This window comes from Haplochromis burtoni, unplaced genomic scaffold (genome assembly GCF_018398535.1).
Source record: "Haplochromis burtoni strain Fernald_Lab_line unplaced genomic scaffold, NCSU_Asbu1 Contig_74, whole genome shotgun sequence".
Taxonomy (NCBI): domain Eukaryota; kingdom Metazoa; phylum Chordata; class Actinopteri; order Cichliformes; family Cichlidae; genus Haplochromis; species Haplochromis burtoni.
Genome location: NW_024582435.1, coordinates 165,005 through 188,393, shown reverse-complemented (window position 1 = coordinate 188,393; position 23,389 = coordinate 165,005). Strand labels below are relative to the sequence as shown.

General features: G+C 40.0%; 1 protein-coding gene across 2 annotated transcripts in view; it reads left to right on the top strand.

Moving 5' to 3' along the window:
* Nucleotides 1–1,137: 1,137 nt before the first annotated feature.
* Nucleotides 1,138–23,389, top strand: part of ramp1 (receptor activity modifying protein 1) — a 60,607-nt gene continuing 38,355 nt past the window's right edge. The window contains exon 1 of one of the 2 annotated variants that reach the window (XM_005925948.3): nt 1,138–1,753. In XM_005925948.3, the coding sequence (XP_005926010.1) occupies nt 1,696–1,753 (58 nt within the window). In that variant the 5' untranslated portion in view covers nt 1,138–1,695. The remainder of the gene's footprint in view (nt 1,754–23,389) is intronic. The other variant, XM_005925949.3, reaches the window with a different exon arrangement.

The window sequence follows — 23,389 nt, the reverse complement described above, 5'->3', positions numbered from 1 at the left end:
TTTATCCTCCTGTCTGACCTTATCTGTGGAGCCCGCGGTGAGGGAATTGGGTCCTGACTCTGTCAGTGGGAGATGATTTGGCCACTTTCAGGTTTCCTTTCAGTCGTGCCACTTTCTGAATTTAAATTGTCTCTGAGCTTCTTCTGTAGTTCTGATATCATGATTTTACAAAGCCACACCTAAGGGAATGACATGAAGGCCTGTATAAATGCATATATGAGTCAGCTTTAGACCTTTTGATGACATTTTGTTTTGACACTTTAAAATACATAAAACATAAATGAAAACAAATAAAGAAAAAAACTTTCAGTAAATTTTAAAGTGCCTTTCCATAGAATATGAAGTTTTAATAAATACATGAGTAGGTTTATGTTTCTGCAGCTTCTGAATGTTATATTAATTAATGCTAAAGCTGCAAAGTAAAATCTGTCGCGTCTATTAATTTTATTTCTTTAAAAAAATATTCTTACTTGTACATATTAAAAATTTATAGAAACAAAATACTGCAAATTAAACTATGCAACCACCTGAATCTGATAATGGCTATGAAAACAGCTTAAAGTGAAACAGTTTTTATCAGTGGCCTACATCTACACAAGAGGTGCAAATATACAATTATGAAGGAGAAAAATAAACACTTATTTCACCAACTTTACCTCCTGAGGACTGGAGTTGTGATATTTGATGTAAATCGCTGTGTAACGCTCCATATGAACACTAGATGTCGCTGTTGGACAACTGCTCTGAACCCGTGCCACGCTTGAATCCGTACTCGCCGCACCTGTCCTCATCGCGTCACCACAGGCGGATGCACAGTGAATAGAATATAGTGAAGAGAATATAATTTTGTATAGAATCACAAAACTATACTTTTCTTGTTTTTTTGGACTTTAAAGTTTATTGTTGCAGCTTCTTCAGATGGAACTCTGAACTCTGCGGACTCCTCTGTCTTTTAGTCGAGTTTTTATTTGCACCTGTTTATTTTCACGAGTTCTCTTCATAGTTTTTGATCATTTAGGTTTTTTTTTTTAATTATTTGGATATATCGTTTATTGTTTATTTAAAGTAATAGATATATCTTTTACAGACTTCTGGGTTCTCACCAATCAAAGAGTGAGAAAAGAAGTACAGCTCCCTCCCCCTCCCTCCGCTCTTCCAAATCAGCACCGCTCCCCCTTCCCGCACTGTTTGGGTCTGTCCGGTGTCCCCATCACTAACCGGGACCCATGTCCTCGGGGGGAAGCAGTGAACCCTGACACAGTCGCTCAGCTCCACTGGTTCCATACTGGTGCGTCCCGTTGCGCACGAGAGCGCTTGAACCAAACACCGCACGCTTCCAGTGACGTTTTTCGGATTTCTTCAGACCTGTGGACGGCTTGTTGGAGAGAGAGTTGCAACTTTACGACTCATTATGTTTCACGTCTGGATGACTCGGTGACAGGAGGACTCGGGGGAGTTGAGGTAGCCTACAGCAGGAACAAGGAGCAGCCTCGGCTCTCCCCCGAGCGGTTTGCGCAGGGTGACACAGTGAAGCTTTTATTGGGGCTGATTGACCGTGCGGCCGGATTACATGGGCTTCTTAAACAGCAGTTATTTATGATGCTACCAATTACTCGTTGAGCTCTTGTTAGTTGCCGTTCCCTTCACTTCCTCGCTTCCAAACTTCAGTCAGTGGATCGTTTTGAGAGCGACAGGATGGGCTCGCAAACCTGCACAGCTCTGCAGAAACAGGCGCTCCTGTGGTTCGTTATAGGTGAGTCCCACACACCGTGGTTTAACGGATGCTCTTCTGATTAAGGCACTCGAATATTTCTGGGCTAAACTATGAGTTTTGTTTGAAAAATATCACAAAGAAGATCCTAAAACGGAAAGAAAAAGACGCATCCTGCCAGAACAGTGTAAAAGAAACGGGTTTGGATGCACTTCTGTTGAACTCGCCTTCCAACCCGGTGCCATTCACGCCTTTTACTTACCTCAGACATGTGAAGGAAAATGAGAAGTTTTTGTTTCCTTTCAACATAAAATACGAAATCGTGCCAGCGTTTCTCAAACTGCTTTTAATTGTAAGAATAGAATATAAAATATTTCAAACAGTTTTATATCAATTATAGGACGAGTGTTTCTCATAACATGATATGAGATTTATTACTGGACTACTGGAGGCGGAGTGGTGTGTAAACACGATAATCTCTGTTTAAACTAAAGCATAGCAGCGATGTTGGGAAGTGGCATGTTTCAGGATGGATGTGCGCGCTGGAGACTGCAGTTGGCTGAAAACTTTCCTTCTTTTTGATAACAACCCAGAGAGTGAGGTTTATTAAAGTTTATAAACGGTTTAGATGTGCGGAACTGACTTTGTTTGGGTAGCTTTTCCTTTGTTTGGTTTGTTCTCAAATGATTAATAAATCTTTAACATAATAATTTGTAAAATTTGTTTTTTTTTATCTCAATAATGCACTGAATAAAAGTGTATCTCTACACAACAAATCACACAAGTTATCTTTTTAATTGTGATGACTGTTTGTTTGGATGCTTATCAGCTAAAACCAAGATGAGCTCAGGCAGGACACGACGCTCTGCTCTTTCCTTTAAACAACAACAACACACACATGATATTTGCATAAAACAAAACACTGGCCAACACAGCAGAGAATGCAAAGCTGCAAATCTGACTCGAACACAACAGTGAATCCCACTTTTAGGTGTCACAGCGTGCTCATAACGAAGGAACGACACTGTTCTATTACTGTGTTCCACTCAGTGTATTTCTCTAAACCACTGTGACACCATCTGCCTCTGTAGCGGGCACAATTTATTTTACTTTCTTAATTAAAACCATTGCTTTTGGCTTCCCAACAATGTTTAGGTGGCTGATGGTATCAAATTAACGTGCACGTGAATGGCAGGACCCAAGGTTTCCCTGCAGATGAGATTGTGACAGGATGATCGATGTTATTAATTTCACCTGTCGCCAGGTTTTAATGTTGTGCTTGGTCATCGCGTTTGCAGCTCTTTAAAGTTGTTGGTACAAACCTGTTGCTTGGTGAAGCGGCTCGCTTTGGAAACTTAAATAATCTTAGCAAAGACAGCCACCGAGAACCAGAAAACCTCTGGTTAGGCTCTCGGTAAGTGCCACTATGTTTGTCAAAACTAGTGCCTAAGATGGGTTTTTAAAAGTGTTTATATTTGATCTGAAAGGCCACACGTCCAAGCCGAGTGGAGAACAGGTTGTTGTACGATACAGTTGAGAGGTGATGTTCTTCAAACAGGTGGGACGACTGTGCACGTATACATGTGCACGTACGTCTCTGCAGACAGACATTCGTGGAGTTGGACTCAGTTTTTCACAGGACCGGAAAAGCTTAACAAACAGTTGTGTGACAAAGAATTAGTGAACAGCTGGCGAGGTATGACACAAGTGTTGGTGCTAGCAATTCTCAGAAATGGTCTGAAGAAGGCCTGGTGAGGTTCAGCATGGGGTTTAAGGGCGATCATGTGCAGCAGAATTAAGGCTACGTCCACACGTACCCGGGTATTTTTGAAAACGCAGATTTTTCTATGCGTTTGCACCTTTCGTCCACACGTAAACGGCGTTTTTGGTCACTGAAAAAGGAGATTTTTAAAAACTCCGGCCAGGGTGGATATTTTCGAAAACTCCGTTTTTGCATTTACGTGTGGACGAGAAAAACGGAGAAAACGCAGCGTCAAAGGTGTGCGCCTTTTTTGACGTCACACTGTGCGCCACGTTATTGTCTCGGTGAAATGAATTTCCACAATACTGTTACTGTTAATTGTTCTCTCTGCAGTGTTTAAATGCTTACATATACACACAGTTACTGTCCCTCCACACATACGACTCGGTTCTGCTTCTATGCCCCAGCTTTGTTTACTTTTTCCCACCGAGGCTTCTGAGACTTCTGATTGGCCAACATTTCTGCACGGTTAGGAATATAGCGCCACCTGCTGCTTTGGCATGTTCCTAGCAGTGTTTTCCTTCATTTCTGCGTTTACGTGTGGACGGGATTATTTTTTTAAAACGAAAACGGAAAATCTCCGTTTTCAAAAATACCCGTGTACGTGTGGACGAAGCCTAAGACATGAAAGAAAAGTGGGACGCGCAAAGACGAGATATGCCCATCAAGAGCAAAATAACAATAAGCAGAGTCCTGTTAGAGGCAGAAAGATTATGGGCATCTCATTCTGTATATGGATCACTTTCCCCCCTAACTTCATTCTCCCTCTTTCTCGCTGAGAGCACTCACATGTTCACGGCACTCGTAATTTTAGACTTATCATCAGATTCAGCTGACATAGTCTGAGACACAATGCTAACCACTGAATGCTTCACCCTTAGCTGAACTGTAATATGAAACCTGTCTGCTAACCCTGAACTAAATATTTGACACTGTGGTCGCTGTCCCTTCCTCGGCTGTTTTGAAGCTATGAGCTTGTCAGTGGAAAAAGAAAATGAACATCTGCACAGCTGAAATACGCACTGGAAATATGTGGCAAATGTATGCACGCTCAGACTGTGACAGTCTAACAGCAGCATTCAGGCAAGCTTCCTCTACTCTTTGTCTTTTGTTTCCTGTAACTAATGCTCTGTGTAGGTGTTTTATATTTACAGAAAGAGAAAGTTATGAATCATCGCAGTACCGCTGAACTGCCACATTACTGCTCCACAACATTTCTGTCTAAAATGGGAATTTCGAAAGTTTTCCTCCCAAAACTCACTTTTGTTAATATCTAACAGACCACTTGGAAATGGCAAATCAAAACAAACCCTGCTGTGGAACTCGCCACAGTCATTTGTGCCATGACAGAAGCATTTATTTCTTTTAATTTTCCATGCTAGTTTTCTTTCACCAAAGAGTGCAGAATGGATGAAGGGGAAGGAGTCTGTCACTCGTTCAAAAAGGGCCTGGCACATAGAGAGAAGCTTTAATCTTCTCTCTCTGACGTGATCGTCTTTCATCTGACGGCTCAGGATTTGATTTGAATCCTTTCAAACATTTTGCACACAGAAGCAACTCAGTCACAGTGAAATGTGAAATGACAAAAGGTAAACACTTTATAGAATGACTCAGGGGGGAAAACGTCTGTGACAATTTGGCCATATTCACTGAATATTCTATAAACAATCAAAATGGTTGACACAGTTTACACAAACTGAAGTACGAAGCTCAGATTGGATCAAAGAACGCCGCCTGTCAGGTCCCCGTAACCAAGATTGTGGGAGCTGCTCTCATAAATCTGGGTCTCGGGCGAGTTTTTAATCGACTCTTCATCCAAAGTTAAATATAATTATAATAGAGGAGAAGCCAGTTTTAATGAATTTCATTTTGGAGGCTTTATTCAGAATCAACTGGTCTTTCAGATTCATCTTGCTGGCCATTGCAACCGTTTCTCCTGCTGGCCACAGAGCGGTCCCAAGCCGAAGCTGCTATGAGACTTTAGCAGCACGAGTTAGCCAAAAATAATGGCTGTCTCTTTCCGAGCAGTTACTTGTTTACACAGTTTATTGGTGTTATTGTGTCCAGGCAACAAGCATACGTGGGAATGCCAAGGACACACAACATAAACAGTCCTGGGAACCATAATAAAGCTTTTTTTTTTCACTAAAATGGTTGTAAAAACAGAGGAAGATAAAATGAAACTGCGACACAGAAGCTGAAATAGATATGAACTCAACACTAATTTATTACCTCGTAAAAATGATGAATGGAACACGACAATTGTTTGTGGTCAGATAACAACTCGCTTAAATCTTGTGGAACATTTGTGGCTCATCATGATTGCTAAACGCTGCGAACAATTTCAAATGTGTGCATCTGCTCCTTGTTTTGATAGTTTGCATATTTTGTTTTTAAATCTGCAAAGACTGTTTAAAAGTGATGCTGGGGATGGACCAGTCCAGCTATACCAGGCAGGCAGCGCTAACATATAGACACAGACATCCATTTGCACCTGTGAGCAATTTAGCAATAAATAAATGACACGTTAACTGCAATAACCAGCAATAACCACTGTGCTGCCACATACTGTCCAGTCATTAAGCAAAATTAATAAGACGGATATGCTAATTATGCAATTTTACTGATAGTAATTGATAGTACTGAAAAGCTAGTGGGGTGGCTGTAGCTCAGGAGGTAGAGCAGGTCATCTACTGGAAGGCTGGTGGTTCCACCCCCACAGCTCTGCATGCCAAATATCCTTGGGCAAGATATTAACCCTAAGTTCTCCAATGCATGCATCCAAGTATGAAAGTTAGTAAGCACTTAAAATCATAAAAAAAGTGAATGCGGCATGTTGTATTAAGCGCTTCGAGTACTCTTTCGAGTAGAAAAACGCTCGATAAGAATCAGTCCATTTACCATTGTTTTAAGTATGAATTTGGCCTATAGCAGATGCAGACACTGATATCGTTTCTGTTTGTGTATCATGTTTTTTTATAACTATTTCTCGTCTCGTGCCAAGAAAATAAAGAAATCTTCTTTCTACGCTGACGTGAACAACAGAAACGTCAACAGCTGACATTTCCAAATGCATCGTTGCTTGGCGATAGGCCCATATCGGTCAACAGAGCCAATATTGGCCAATAGCAACGTCCAGCCAAGTTATCAGTCTTCACTTAAACCCGACAGCTGGTATGAAGTGTTTGTGCTGATATGTGCTGCTGTGCGTGATGGTCCGAGCCGCCCTGTCATGTTTTTTTAGAAAGATGAGGCTCTTTCCTGGCAAAACTTCCACATGAGTCATACTTGTTATTTTTTTAAATTGTGCTGTTTTTGAACTTTAACATTTAGCATGCTCGCTGTAACCTGTGGAGTCTGAGATGTGCTTCGTGTTTTATACAGTTTGTCTGAGCTTTGCATGGTCTGACCTTGGTGTCGGTTTGCTGGGACGTCCACTTCTGGGTAGACTGATGACTGTTGTGAATGTTTTCCACTCATGAATAATCTTTCTCACTGCAGGATAATGGACTTCAAATTGTTTGGAAATGGCCTTTTAGCCCTTCCAGATTGATGGGCAGCAACAATTGCCTCTCTAAGGTCATTGCTGATGTCTTTCTTTCTTGGGATTGTGTTAACGCACACCTGAATGCTCCAGACCAGCAAACTACCCAAAACCTCTGATGCTCACACTTACTGATGATCAATGAATCAAGTGCATGTCAGGAGGAGCACCTGGCTGTTCTCACCCTCTTAATTCCTACAGAAGCAGTAAGGGTGCACTTAGTTTTCCACACATATTGGCTCAGTTTTTCCCAAATAAATAAATGACACGGTAACCTCTTACAGAACCAGATGGTCCTGATATGAAAATCTTTAGTATTTAAAAAAGATGTAAATTCTTTTGACAAGAAACCATTTTCTTTAGTATGATTTCAGCAAATGTTTATCCCACCACCTGAAGGAGAAAGCAGAATTTTTAGATGATGAAATTCTGCCTTTTTCTTCAGCAGATAAGCAGTTTGCTTCATCAGTGTGGAAAGGTTTATCCGTCCAGTGAGATGTTGTGTTCGGTTGGCTGACATCCACGAGCCCCAGCAGGCACGGAGCTTTTTTGATGCAAGAGTGTGAACACAAGGGAACACAAGGGGGTGAGAGACAGAAAGAGCACAAGTTCGACCCGACTGCTCCAGACACCTTTTCAGCAGTCTGTGATGCTGCCACCAGAGACAATAATGATAATATTTCTGTCAGGTTTTCGCCTCGCTCCTCAGCTGAGCTATCAAATATCTGGATAGATTGTGCAAAAGCTTTTCTGTCTCCGTTCTGCTTGGACAGGGTGCGTATTTCTAATATGAAGGACTCAAGGGAGCATTTTTAAGAAGCTTCATAGAGCAGCAGATAGCGGGGGAGGCGAGCAAGAGCTCGAATCGCTTTAACGAGACAGAAAGAGATAAGCGAGGTAGGTGTGGCCGGGCTGTGAAAGTTTTAATAGCGCTGATTTAGAATTGTGTCTGTTTTGTAAAGTGTGCGTTTGGTGTGTGTCTGTGTGCATCCTGTGCAACAAGCCCGCCCACTGGACCTCAGCTAATTAGATAGATGGTGAATGAGCCAAAGAGAGCCAACAAAAGTAGCCATGCCCTGTTTGATAGAGCTGTTTTTCATACGGTTATCTAATAATCATGCGTAATACTAGATAACTTCCCTCGTGCACTTCTTCATCTGTGTGAGTTCATCTCCTTCTGCGGCTTCTCTATTTATAAGGAAAGTTAAGATATCCTCTTTCTGATTAAATAACTCTGCCTCACGCTTCAGCGGGATGTCTTCAAGCGAGCAAAGCTCACAATTAGGGCTGGGCCATATCATACTGTTCACGGTAATACCGGTATAATGTTCGGCAACAACAAGAAAATGAAATATCGCGATAGAATATGGGTAAAACGCGCATGCACAGTGCCTTTGTTTTCATACGCACATGGTGGAAAAAGCATGGCGGCGACGCAGAATGAGGAGGACGAAAGCGGATCGTTGAATGAAAAAGATGAACCAGAACTGGTTTGTAAAAATGCTGCATCTTCAGTTTTGTGGAACTGGTTTAGCTTTCGTCCGTCAGATACAAAACAAAGCACTATTTTTGGTAGAGCATGCTAGCAAGCCGTCGTTATTACCGTGTTTTTTGGAAAAATCGTCAGTGCCCCTTATAATCCCGTGTGCCTTATGTATGAACTCTGGTTGTGTTTACTGACCTCGAAACGATTTTATGTACACGGCGCTCGAAAATCTGTCAAATGTTTTAGTACGACTTTGCTAAGCTACGAAGCCGCACCGCTTGATGGATTGTCGGAGCATTACGGCTATCGTAGGCAGGAGCCTCGCGGAGTGATACGTACTGTGCTTCAACATAATATTACCGTATTGTGTGTGTATAACCTCTTTTTAAGTTTTGTGGATATTATACATGGTTATGCTGAGGATATGTCGGCCAATTTCCACTGGAAATGCCTTTTGGTTAAACTGTCAGCGAGGAATTTGCATTTGCACTGTTACATTTTTATATAACTTTAATGCACATAAAAAACAGCTGCTTGTTTAAGTGAAAATACATTGATGTTTTTTTTGCACTAATAAAGTTGTGGAGTTGTAAAGTGTTTTGTATAGTGTCAATTACATCGTCAGTTGTATCATTATCGCAAATTTTCAAATGTATATCGTGATAAATATTTTTGGTCATATCGCCCTGCTCTACTCACAATGGGAAACACAGATAATAGCCCAAGGCCCCTCTTATGCACTCCATAGGAGTGTTTCCAGTATTTAGCTTTTCAAATCTCCTTGTAGTACAGAAAGCTGCAGCAAAAGCAGTTTACTGTACCAGAGTCAATATGTGCTAACCCATGGAAGGCCTATTTTTAACTTTTCTTTCGAGAGCCCATTTAACACTCGTTTGAGAGGATTAGTGAGCCTAAAGGCTCTGCCATAATTGGCGAGCAGTAGGAACAGATCCGTGTTTGCCTACAGTTTTTAGGAGAGGGGATCTGAAGAGGTGCAAAGTGTCAAGGATCACTAACGATCAGATCTTTTTAATTAGCTATAGGATCGGTGGTTATGCAAGAGAGCAGCATCTTTCTGGTCGGGGGTGCTTTTCTAATGAATAGGCTGCCTGTTTGTGTTTGTGTGTATGTGAACGAGCATTCACAGTCCATTTAATTCAGTTGTTGAACCCACTCGCCAAACTGAATGCTGGTATCGATTCTGTTTTGCATTTCCATAAAGCTGGCCGATGACACGCAGTGATGAATGATTTTTGAAAGTTCAGGTGTTGGCATTTCTGTCTGATTATTCTTTTGCTATAGCAAAATATAGCTGAGGTCAGAACTGTAGAAGGTAAAAGAAGGCCAATTTCAACAGTACGTGTCAGTTTTTCTACATGATAAAAAAAATTGCTGCTGTGGTAAATAAATGAAATCTGTCAGAATGAAGGAATTAATGGGTAGAATTACAGGAAAGGTTCCGGCAGCTAATTGGCCAGATTTCTCTATATCCTGTACCGTTGACCCATTGTGGAAAAAAAAGGAGACTTTTCTGTCGTTTAACTATTTATCTGTTACTTTCGTGTAGTATGAATGGCCATAGAGAAGATCTTAATCAGTAGAAGAAGCTGTAAAACATATAAAAATACCTTTAAATCCCCAAATCTATGTCCGCCTTCACATTTTCCAAAACCATCCAGTGGGCTGGACTGGAGTCTTTGCAATCACCCGTTGTGAGGGATAAATGAGTATTCGCTCAGCAGTTGCAAAAAGCTGAGGGGGTTGATGGTCAAAGCCCCAGATGGGTCGATAAGTGACCCACCTTTCACTAGGGAAAACATGTTGCCCAACTGGCTGTCAAAAACCTTGCAATTGTTTTGGTTACTATTTCTGTGGTCGCCAACTGAGTGGAAGTGAGGACTGTACCAACCGTGGAAATCTGTTAGCAACCAAAGGTTTTTGGTGCACCACTTTCTCTGCAGTCGACCTCCAGGAGCCACTGCAGGCTAGCCTGAGAATACACATTTATTTTGTGTCGTTATCCAATACAGTGGACAAACTTTGGGCAACGTGTGCAGGACATCATGAATCATGTGCATGTCAGTGCGTGTGTAGAAATCGCTGTGGTCAGGAAAAATATGCTGTTGTGAGCTCTTGGCAGACACAACATTATTATATCATATTATCCACAAATAATGTGGTTTTATCTGGTTTATTAGACAACAATGAGGTTTCTGTACATCTGACACAAATCAACACCAGCATTCATTTAGAGTTAGATGTCTGCAAATTATTATAAAATGAACATATTTATAATTTCAAGCCAATTTTAGTCAACATTTATTCATTACTGTTGAAAAGTGAACAAGAAGAGTTTTTGGAGCATTGCATTAGAATACTTTGATTTCTCAAACTAACATTTATATTTTTAATCAAGTTTCATTTACAAGGCTTAATTGCATTTGGTGTTGTAGACTAAAATCTGTGTTGAGAAGCGTCATAGGGGTTTGAGTGTGTCACCGATAGACGATCCATTATGAAAAAGAATCAGAAAGTGTGAACATAACTCCTCTTCCTCTTCTAGTCCTCGAACTAAGAAACAGAGAGCAGGTTTCACTGCCCATTTGTCTGGCCCAACACTCTCATATATTACATATGACCTCACAGAGCAGTGACATAGTAAGCCTGTCGCAGCGGCTCACTCAGCCAGTGAATCAGGCTGCAGCTTTCTTTTGAAGATTTTTTTCCCTCTGCGGCATTTCTGCTTCACATGACGATACGTCAAAGTGGTCGTGTGCAGGATCCAAGCCCACGGCATCGAGCGCCTGAGAAGTAGCAGTCATGTAATGCCACCAACAAGCCTGAAAGCTATTTCTCCAAACATTTATCCTACCAGGCTGGTCAAATAGTAACACATTGGTATTTATAGTAATGACCTGAGGTAGAAGTGGCTGAGTGATGGGACACGCAGTGCATGCTTTTTGTGCTCAGGAGCTCTCTTACAGGAAAACTGCTGAGCTGCTGGCACATTTTATGGTTTCTGGGGTTGAGAAGCTCTACTAAAAGCTTCTGCTGAACTTCACTCACACAGAATTATCTTTTACCATGGAGTCCAACTTTGTTTGACAGTCCTCTGACTCTTTCTGTGGTCTATGTTGAAATACACGTTTGATTTGGACATTCTTGTATGACCAGAATGAATCACAACAACTTTAATTATCCGCTTAAATTTCCCAATACACAGTGCTTTTGTTTATCCCAGCATTCATGTGAGGCTGAAGACAATTCCATCGGCAAATAAGCAAACTTGAACTCACAAAGCTGAGACGGTGGACATGAGAAAATCGTGTCTATGCAACTTTAGCCTGTCAGTTTGGACAGCTGTAAAAAAAAAACATCTGTAGGATCTTAAAATTGTTCAATACAGGACAGATGTGCTTGAACACTACAAGCACCTCTGGTAGCTGTGAAGCTTTTTCTGAGGCTCCAGATCACTGACAGATGACAGAACCAGTCAGAGACACGCTGCTCGGTCCTTCCTGAATGATCCTACGACCCCCTGATCTAAATCCATAACTCTTTTGTCTTATCACTGCTGAGGATTAGTTTGCTGCTAATGTTACAACTTTATCTCACATGGCAGAGCACATTTAGAACTTACTTTCAGTATTTTCTTATTTTCAGTCCAGATAATGTTTTTATTTTTAATAAGGGTGCTATATAAAGCTGTTTTATCAAACTTCAGAGTTTTCAGTAGTTCATGAACAAAAGGATCCAGTCAGTGCTGCGTGCCTGTGATGATGGTATTAGGAACATCATATTGAGCTGAAAGCAGAAATAAAAAACATCTGAAAGCAAGAGTTTAGGGCAGCCTGAAGACTGCTTACTATTATTGAAAGTTTTCCCCCTGGGATTAATAATTTATTCTAATTCTAATTCTTACTGACTCTCAGGGAAACTCGCACATGTAGTGGATTTATTTGAAACTTTACCCATTTTTAATATGAGCTATTAAATGTGAATACATTTAACTGTGTGTTCACTCACTGACCACTGATCGAATTAGCCAATCACATGGCAGCAACCCAGTTCCTTTAGTCATGTAGACGTGGTCAAGACTAACAGAGCATCTGAATAAATAAACAAAGGTGATTTAAGTGACTTTGAACTGGATGGCTGTTAGTCCCAGACTAACTGGTCTATTTTAAAAGCTGGGATTTTCCCACACAGCCATCTGTAGCGTTTACAGAGGATCATCCATGAAAGACAAGATATCCAGTGAGTGGCATTTCTGTGGGTGAAAATATCCTGTTGATGCCAGAAGTTGGAGGAGAAAAGCCAGACAGCTCCGGGCTGATAGGAGGGCAACCGTAACGCTCTGAACACACAACCTGGCAAACCTTGAAGCAGATGAGCTAGAGCAGCAGAAGACCAGACTGGATGTGGATGTGCCACTCACATCGAAATCATGTCATGTCAGTAAAGACCAAAGATAATAAGGAAAAAACATAATCTCCTTTACTTTCTAAGAAATGATTTTTGAAAACACAGTACACTGATCTGTGTCAGTGAAATGCATATTTTGATACTTTTTTTAAGTAATGTGATGTGAAGTAATGTGGTAATCTTGATGCTGTATGTTTATTGCATTTATATTTTGTACATTTTTACGGTGCAGGTGCACATACAGGTATAGAAAAGGTGGGTTTGCATTTGCTGAGACGAGCTTTGCTGGCCAGTCTTCCTCCACCTTAATAGGCTTTAAATAATACATGTAGCATTTCGGGGTGAGGATTTCTGGTGGCGTTTGGTTTCCGCACAGATCGTTTGATCTGTGACCTTTAATTCCTCAGTTCTGTTTGTGACAATGGCTTCAGATTTCCCAGCCTTGCAGTGTTGCAGTTAACGCTGCGGATTAGATTTTTACAGCCATTTCATCCATGAAAATCCTCTCTCATAGGTCAAAATGTAAAATAACCCACGTTAGAAATTTACGTCGGGTTTTCCGTAAAGGTTGCAACTGGGAAAAAAAACTCTACTAAGGTTGAATTACACGCTGGAGCTCAAATGAATCGCCTTCCATGAGCCCTTTTTTAAACTGTTTCCCTCTTTAGTGTTTGTGATGCATAACTCACCGATTTACTGAAGGGGATTTAATGTCAAATTGAGCGAGTCAGTGCAGAAAATCCCAAATTGGACCAAATGAGAGCAACGTGTTTTGCACATTTTGGAATTTGGACATGTAATTGCAGCTAATTTGCCTGTCATGCAATGGAATTAAACATGAAAGTAAATCAAGATGCAGAAATATCCTTACGCCACTGTAAAGATTACACAGTGTTGAAATGAATATTGATTATATATGGGAGACATTTATGCTTTACTTCACACAAGACCACATCAACCAGCTATAGTAATAAAAAGCCAAATCCAGAGGGTGTAAATTTCTTCTCTGCGAGTGATCAAGTCAAGGCAGATCTAAGCCGCAGTTTCAATAAAACCAGCATCCCTTCGGACGAGGTGAGATGAGTTTAATCTCACGCCACGCTGTAGCTCTGCGGCTGCTGGTAAATCTGGACAAATAGCCCGCTGCTCCACAGTGATCACCTGATTTAACAGCTCATCTGTTCTGCGATCGCCCTGCTTCATATATCATTTTTACTTCAGGTAACAGAGGTACAACATTACCTTCATCATCCTTCGCCTTTAGTTTATTAGAGTCATTCAGAGTTTTCCATATGGAAATGAGCTTAATTGATAAAAGCACTCACCCCATCCTCTTAGTGATTTTAGAGAAAGGTTCTCACAAAACTGTAAACAAAAATATCAATAAAGCTAATTTCTTTTTATATAATGAGACTTAAAAACAAAATTAGACGATGTTTACTCATCCTCTAAGGCAATCAGTCCTAGGTGTTCTGCAGTGAGATGAATGAAAAATGGCAGAGAGAATTGAATGTGCACATTTCACACAATAAATACAGTGAAGCACAAACTAACGGTGCTTTTCTCTCTCAGGTAAAACTCCAGCAAAGATGCTGGAACTGGTTTCACACCTTGCTTTTTTGTTTGTTTCTTTGTGAAAGACATACACAGAGACATGCATACATACCTCAGCTTTTGTTTGGCATAATTTCGTACTTCTGGGGAACATGAAAGTGATTGCTTTGACATTAATCATGAAGACATGAGTGCAACAACACACCCACTGCTGTGAAAATGGAGAAAATCTTTAGATAAATCCAACACCGGGGAAAAAATAACATTAAGATACGATGCAATTTTTCACCGCAGGGGGAAAAACGCATGAAGCTGTCTTCTTTCTTACCTCTCCACATTTGTCTGTTGTATAGTTGTTCATGACAGGTGTGTGTGCACTTATGGATTTGTGTGTATGTTTGTTTACGCCTGTCTTGGATATACATCTGCGCATTTGCAAAGCAGCAACCCAGTTTTAACTGTTACGCCTCAGCAGCTAATGAGCATCACTCAGGCGCCGCTAGTAAACGAAGCGTGTCTGAGTGTGCATGCGTGTCTTTGTGTGTCTGCGCTTGTGTTGTGTTGTCTTGCAACATGGAGCCAGTATTTCAGCACCTTGGTATGAGCTGCAGTAGGTGCCACATGCACACACGTGTTAGCTCATGCTGTCATGCTTGTCACCCACAAACCCACAAAACTCAAAAGAATCAGCGTCCACCTCGTGTACGTGTGAACACGTCCGTGTATTAGACTAGAATAGAATAGAATAATCCTTTAATTGTCCCACAAGGGGAAATTTGGGTGTAACAACAGCAAGAAAGACACATATACAAACAAACAGTACACAAGACAAAGAACAGAAACATACACAATTTTTACATATTTACCCATGCTCTCCCTTATAACAGAGCAGCGCCCTGAAGCAACACACTCAGTGCTCAGTTGTCTTAATGTGCCAACAGGGCAGGCGGTCGTTGTGCATCTACAGTGTATTTAAGGAAGTAACATGAGTGGGATAAAGAAACTATACCAGTCTCGTGGCTTTGGAGAAAATCAGTGAGCTGTCAGCTTTAACAGCCTTTGAATGCTTATAAGTACAATGAAGATATTAAAAACGAGTTCTCCCACTTAAAAACAGGAAATGCTTATGTTATGATGTGTTTCCTACTACCTCAGAGAGAGAGCCGTATGTTGACTGGAATTATATTACCATGTGCCAAGTGTTAGATGCTGCTGGTGGAACTGGATGTGTCTTCCCATTAAACCATAAACATTAAGACTCTCGGGAAGCGTGTGTAAGTTATTCTCATAAAAATTTACACCGATCATAAAATATCTTAAAGTACTGCACCTCTCAAATTTATTCAGCGCCAACATCCTGACATAAACTGTTACATGGTGCAACAACATGAATACATTCATAAGTGTGGAATCGAACGGCGGCGTGCAAACACACATTATACGGTACATATCCTATCAGACAAAAGTAGCTCTGCCTGAGACCGTTGCACATATCCAAAAGGAAATAATGCCAGTTTCCTGCTTATGGTTTAGACGTTAACACTTAACAAAAGTACAGCGCTGCGCAGACGCCCGTCATTTCTTTAAACTTTGCTGGGAAAATGGGAAATGGGTAGAAGCGATTTACTGAAACGTGCATGGAAATACAGTTTACAAGTTACAATTTTAAGGAGCTTGAATGTGAATATTTGCTACGACCGCCTTCATTCTTCAGCACAGCCTGAACTCTCTTTGGCAGCTTTCTCATAATTTCTCTAAGTATTCTTCAGGAATAATTCTCCAGGCTTTTTCAAGGACACTCAGAGCTCGTCCTTGGATTTTAGCTGCCTTTTGTTCTGTTTCCTGCCACTGATCACTTGCAAGGACATGACTGAAAATAAGGTGAAAAGCAGCAAACGTCCAAAGAAGACCTTCAGAAAGCCTGAGAGTTGTTGCTCGAGAATATATAGTTTTTAAATTAGAAGAAAGTCTGGCTCCTTGGAAACAAACTAGAAAGAAGTGATGGGTGGCTCAAGATTTTTGCACAGTTTCATACTGTATTTTCAGTTCTTGATGCATTTCATCAAAGACTTTTGCGTTAACTCAGTAGAAACTTAATCAAATGTGTTACATCAGAATAACTTATTTGTGACTGGATGTCATTAAGTGGCCATTGCGTAAAATTAGGCTCTTCTCTCTGCTGTTGTTTTTCCTCAGTTAATGTTTCACCAAAGATTTCCTAATAGACTACTGATACCTTAGAGCAGCTTCACTGAACCACCTATACGTTTAATCTGTTGCTGTGCAGAAAAGGATCTTTGCATGCTCTGCGTAAACACAGGAACAATCAAATTAATGAAATTAAGGAAAGCAGGCATGCACACACTTTACCACCAAAGCTCTCGTCTTAATTTTAGATGATTAGTTTTGTGAAGTGAGTCTGCTGACACTTAATGCTCTATATGCTTCCTGTTCTGGGTGCACTGTATGTATATGGATGAAATTTGATCCTAGGCTTTTGCATTAACTTAATATTAAACTGGTAATAGGTATTCCTGTTACTGCTTATTTGTGACTGGATCGAATGTCTCATATACACCCCCCTTTTTTTCTTTTACCGTTTGTTGATAGTGTTAGAACAGGAAGAGTAAGCTTTGTATTTATAATGCGAGCTCTGAACTCGTGTCAGCTTTGCTTCGTTCTTTAGTTTGACCAAACGGCTTCCTTGGCCTTGTGCTCAGCTGCGTTGGTGCTGTTTGGTGCCACATCGTCAGCTATTTGACTCTGAATTTAATATTTAACTCACCTAAGTTTGGTAGAATTTCCTGAAGTGTGTTTTTAAGAAGACTAAAGCTCTCAGTGTCTGCAGTGTAGGTGGCAGGTAAAGTGATGAGAGCAAATTGTAAATTGGTCCAGTGTAATAAAAACTGAGGTGAAGGTTGTGTTACGAAGACTTCAGCCATATGGTTTGCAACAGCAGTTGTCTTATCACAGACTTTTATTACTCTGCTTTATAAATCATTAGATTAAAAGCTCACAGAGGCAACAAATTATAAGAACACTTACTTTTTTTTTTTTTTTAGTAAGCAAAGGTTAAGAGTTAAGTCTTTCTTATCACAACAGTGTCCAGCTGAACACTGAAACAGTTGGAGCTAATGTTTCCTCCTGGAAAGTAGTACTTCTGCTCTCCAAAAATATATTTACAAATTTATGTGAACCTTTTATGAGTCATTATTAAGTGATGATTAAAATAATTCACTGGGCATTGCTTCTGACTGTTTTATTGGAAAGACTATATTCAAACAGCACTAACAGTATTCTCTTGATTTTTAACTAAGAGTAATTAAATCTCACTACCCATATGGAAAAGATACATATAAATCTTATAAAGTTTGTATCTGTCTTGTGTGAAACTTGTATGAAAAGCATACAAGAGTGAAAACAGATATAAGATCCCTTGAAAAATTATATAAATGAAACTTGTATGTTTTGGATACTTCCTAAAACAATCTATGACAGTAATGAGAAAGTGGCCCCTTTCATGAGTAAATCATGTAAGTTTTTACTATTTCTTTTCCATATGGGTAGCTTTGCTTACTTTGGTATTATACATTACATCCATGAAAACCTTGAACAAAATTTTTATGGTCCCCACAAACAGGATGAATGCTTTAAGTGGAAAAAACGTTTGATTACACAGCACATGGACATTCAACAGTTAACAGTTAAAAACCATTAAATCCTGTTTTTCATTATTATTTTTTACTTTTTGCTCACAGTGAAAGCATTTTTCATTTTACAGATTTTTTCTTCACATCGCAGCAGGAGTTTTTGTATTTGATAGCTCTGCATATTAATCTATGGAGAGTCCAGACTATCAGCTCTTCCTGCAGGGAGTTCATTTTTCAGAATTTGAAAATAAAGTGCGAGGATATTATTTTCCCTCTTTTACTGTCCTTTGGTGGTACTAAACCAGAGCTCAGGTAATAAAAACAGGGGGAAACCCAAGAGCTGCATCTGAGACTTTACAAGCCTCAGTTATCATTTTAAATGTTAAAGTTCGTGACAGCACAATAAGAAGAAGACAGTCGGGGAACGTCAGTGAGTTCCTCTTGACCTGTGACTCATAAATAGCTCCACATAACACTTCAGGTTTTGTGTGTCAGATTTTTAAATCAGTCTTAAAAATCTTATATTGGTTGGGCTCTTGAAACTCTAAAATTTAAGCCAGTGTACTTTTTCACATCACTTTATAACATTAACGTGAAATGTTCTTGCGTCGTTTTTCTACATGGATTCAAATTGTGAGCGAGCGTATTTAGACTGAAACTCTTTTCCAAACCTGTTCAGTTTGTTTCCTTGCAGTAAAACCTAAGTGAGAAATCAAAGCTCCCAAGCACAACATGAACATGGCTTCATGGTTGACAAACCTGATATTTACTCTACTGCAACCACTCGAGACCCCTAATTCAGACATTTTTCAGTTGCTACGTCAGCAGGTGCAGCAAGTGTATGAGAGCTCAGGGATAACGCTGATATTAAATCTTCAAATAGGAACATTTTCAAGTTATTACAGCTGATGGTAGTCTCCTATCTGGCATTTAAAAATGTGCCAGTAATGGCTTAACTATGTTTGGAAAAGTCTTCTCCCAGATGGAGAGATGTTTCCCTACAGACTGACTGAAAAACATCATCCGTATTTATCTCTTGCTGTGTTCAGATATACCAGTCAGTGCAAGTCAACTGGAACTATTAAAAGTTTAATAAAGCACATCACAAGCATGTAATCTGAAGCCTGTCATTCCTGCACGAACAGATTACAGGTGTAATCTGAGCATCTCATAAATTTCGAAGTCAACCCTTGCAGGTGGATGATAGATGCAAGGAGGGGGAGAACATTTAATGTTGGAAAAAGGAGAAAACAGACTAAGAATTTGACATCAGCTGTAAAATAAAGTCCCACTCAAAGAGCCATCGGGCAGCAGGATAGAGTTACTGTAGGTTATACATGACAGCACTTTACTTGAGCCGTTATACATTATGCAGAAGAGCCCTGGACTCTGCAGCATAGAGGAGTATCATATTAGTTCAATGAAATTACAGCTTCTATAAATCCAATAATCAGCTTTCTCTCTGTCTGTGAAACAGACTCGGCCACATGCTTGAGCAGACACGCCGGTGTTTTTACAGCCATCCTTCATATCACAACGACAACTTGTTACATTTTTTATTATTTTTTCACTGAAACTGTGGAAACACATCATTTCCACTGAAAAAGAAAGATCTCAGCTGTTTGTAGGAGCAGCAGTGGCCTTCACTGGTTCTGCTGCGGGCAGAACAGCAGAACTGGCTTAGTATCAGCTCTCTGATGGGGTTACAGAAGAGGAAAAATACAACAACTCTGCAATGTTTTATTTAACTTTACATATTTTGCTTTGAATATTTTGGCTAAACCCTGCTGCCTGTACTTTATTAAAGGAAATAAATAATAATAATAAATAAATAAATGACAATACCATCATGCAATTACCAGAAACAAGACTGTCAAACAAATCCTGTCTCTATAGACAAACTGACAACTGAGAATAAAACCACATTTCACTCACTATGTACAAATATTACTGTGTACTTTTTCAATGGATTTGCTAAAGATCTCCAAAAACTCATCTATAAGCAAACACAAGACTGTACTCGTTCACATAAAGGTTGTTTATAGTGCAGTCTGGAAAAGTCTCTGCACGTCTGCAGTGACGCAGATGCTCAAAAATGGCAAAAGTGATGCAGCGGTGCCATCGATGAAGCCAGACCCTACATCACGCTTCATTTATTACCTCAACAAATCCTTTCCCTACAACATGTATAATCTGAAGATCTGTGTCTGAAATCTTATTTATGATGTCAGTTTTGTAAATGATTGCGTTCAGTGTAGGAAAAATGCAGCAGTGTTATTGTATTTATTTATAAGTGTGGTTGTCTACTTGGTATCATATGAGGGCGGAGTTGATTGGCGAACATTTCTACACGGTTACGATTATATTTCCACCTGTTGCTTTGGCATGTTCTTGACAGCGTTTGACTTTGTTTTTTGTTTTTCCATGTGGACGAGATTTTTGTTTTTTTTTAAACGAAAACGGAAAATCTCAGCTTATAAAAATACCCTTATTCTTCCTTTTTGGTGTTGTCATAAAAACAGTTGGAAATGTAGCTCCCAAATCAGCGGGTGATGTAGTAGTGGCAACGTCCATCTTCTTGTTACAGTTTAGGAACTTGCAACACTGTAGCTATGTTTGACTTGGATCACTTGATGGGATCACCAGTGCATTCAGACAGGGATTAATTAATGCAGAGAGCATCATGTTTTTACTAAGATGGGGTAAAAATAATCCATAGGCTGATATGCTTTAACTTCACACTTGTTCCCCAAATACTAACCACAACAATGCGTGCCAAAACATCACTTTCATACGGTGGCCCTGAGAGGCCAAATGGACTGCAACTTAAGAAACCACCAGCAATAAGAAAAACGCTGCAAAAGCACACAAAACACAGCAGAAATAGGAAAAATGACAACAGAAATGGGAAAAAACAGATTTCCAAAAGCACAAGGGAAGTGTTTCTGGGGAGACAATAACCCGACGGACCAGTTGCAGGAAACCAAAACATGCTATGTGTGTTTTATCATGATTCATATAATACTGATGATGGATTTTTAGGCTAGTAGTTAGGCTGACACACTTACCTCTCATCTTTTCTTTCGTCACAAAACTGATAGATCCTCCACTTCGTCTAAGTGTCCCCCAGCGCAATTCTTAGCATATTTTGGTTCCTCCAACTTCCCTTCTGCTTTTTGGAAATCAGTTATTTCCTATTTGCGTTGTGTTTTGTGTGCTTATATATAATATAATATATAATATATATATTCCTATATGCGTTGTGTTTTGTGTGCTTATATATATATATATATATATATATATATATATATGTGTGTATGTATATATATATATATATATATATATATGTTTAAGTGTGGGATGGACTGTTTTTACTTACTTAAAACTGAACTTAATTCAAAGCTTAAAGAACAAAGAGAGGAAAAACAGAGAGAGACTGAAACGTAGGCCCCTGGGCACGAGTTTGTTTCCAAGTACATAATGTCTTTACTTTCCTCTGTGTCTCAGTGTTGAACAGATACTTGGACAAAACAACAAAAGGCAGAAGATTTATGCCTCAATTTGGTTTAAGGGCAGAGCAGGAGAACAGACAATTCTGTGGAGGTTTCTTCATCGCCTTCACTGCAACATAATCTACAGCTGTACATGTTACAGCCTCTGTAAGCACCCACATTCACCCCAGGTAGGTTACACAGTCAGAAACAGATGGGGTTTTGCAAAATTTTGAATTATTTAAAATGCAAATCAGACTAATATCAGTAGAAGATTTTGGATAAACATTTTTGTGTGTGATCAACTATTAATCTGTTAAACCAACATGAGGAAATAATCCTGAAATATTTTCCAAAGGCGAAACATGGAATAAAAATAGCGCGACAGGACTCACACATAGCAGCAGCAGCTCTGTGGTTTAACTTGTGCTTTTGCCCACTTTATAAATCCTCCACTGCAGCACTGAAGTGGAAGAGTGGTTTGGTTTTGCAATCTGCAGCCACTGCTCAGATGCAGCGTGAACAGCCAACACCAAACCCCTGCCCCATAAAAAAGAGAAACAAAATCCAATCAGTCTATAAACTACAGACTAAAGATAGCAGTTTTCCATGAGCGAGTTTATCCCTCAAATCCCAAATCGACTGCTTTGCATTTCAAAGCGGGAAAATAAACATTTTGATAAAAACAGACAAGAATAAACCTCATGCCTTTGGGCGCGTTTGCAACTATTTTCATCCACTCAAAGCTACGGTAGTTTTCCAACTTTAAATTGATGTTCTGGCATCACAAATGCCAGAATACTGAGTCAGTAGGTGGAATCGGGGATGCCGTGGGTAATCCAGATATCGGTATGGAAAAGTGTGCTAAGCCAGATGCGACTATGGACCCGTCACCTCGGTGTATGATGAGATTTACATGATCTTATTAGGAAGTCCAAAGATGACGTTGTATTAATCAGCTTATTAAATGTTTGGAGCTTTAAGCACGTCTCGCGGGACGAGGAACACTGGTGCTCTCCATTTTATTAATTTTTTAAAACACAAGAACTTTTTATTGTCATCTAATTTAATTGCTAACTATCAGTGAACAGACAGGGTCAGTTTATGTTTTTTATGCTTCAGTATGTTTGGTGTGTGAATTTCTGTCTTTTTGTTGCACGTTAAACTTGCCTGCAGTGTCACAGTGACGTGTCAGCACCATTAACCTGTTGTTGTGAGAGACTTTTCAGAGTTTTGATTGCTTAGCCCAGTGTGATTTTGTCCTCATCTATTAAAGAATGATACAAAACAGTAGTTTTAGTTTCGATCAACACTAGACGGCGAGAAAGCACGGTCGACTTTACACTGAGTCGGGTTATTCAAAGTTGACTTGCTTGCTGAGAAATCACTCAAAGCCGTGCCCTAAACCTAACCCACCAACTCCCAGAATACGTGAGGACAAAAGGCTAGGGTTACCAAAACTGCGGCTGTTGCTCGCAGCCTGCAACAACTTTCTGCTACAACACCTTCACACCGCACAGAGATCTGTAGCATGAACGCGTGTTGATGGCTAAAAAAGAAAAGCTCATTTCTTTTGTTGCCCCCTCCTTCTAAATTATCGTGACAGGACTACAGCCTTTATCTCCTCCTCGGGGCTTCACCAGCTGCTCACCTCTAATCAAACCTTCTCTGACACTCACTGTGTGTGTGTGTGTGTGTGTGTGTGTGTGTGTGTGTGTGTGTGTGTGTGTGTGTGTGTGTGTGTGTGTGTGTGTGTGTGTGTGTGT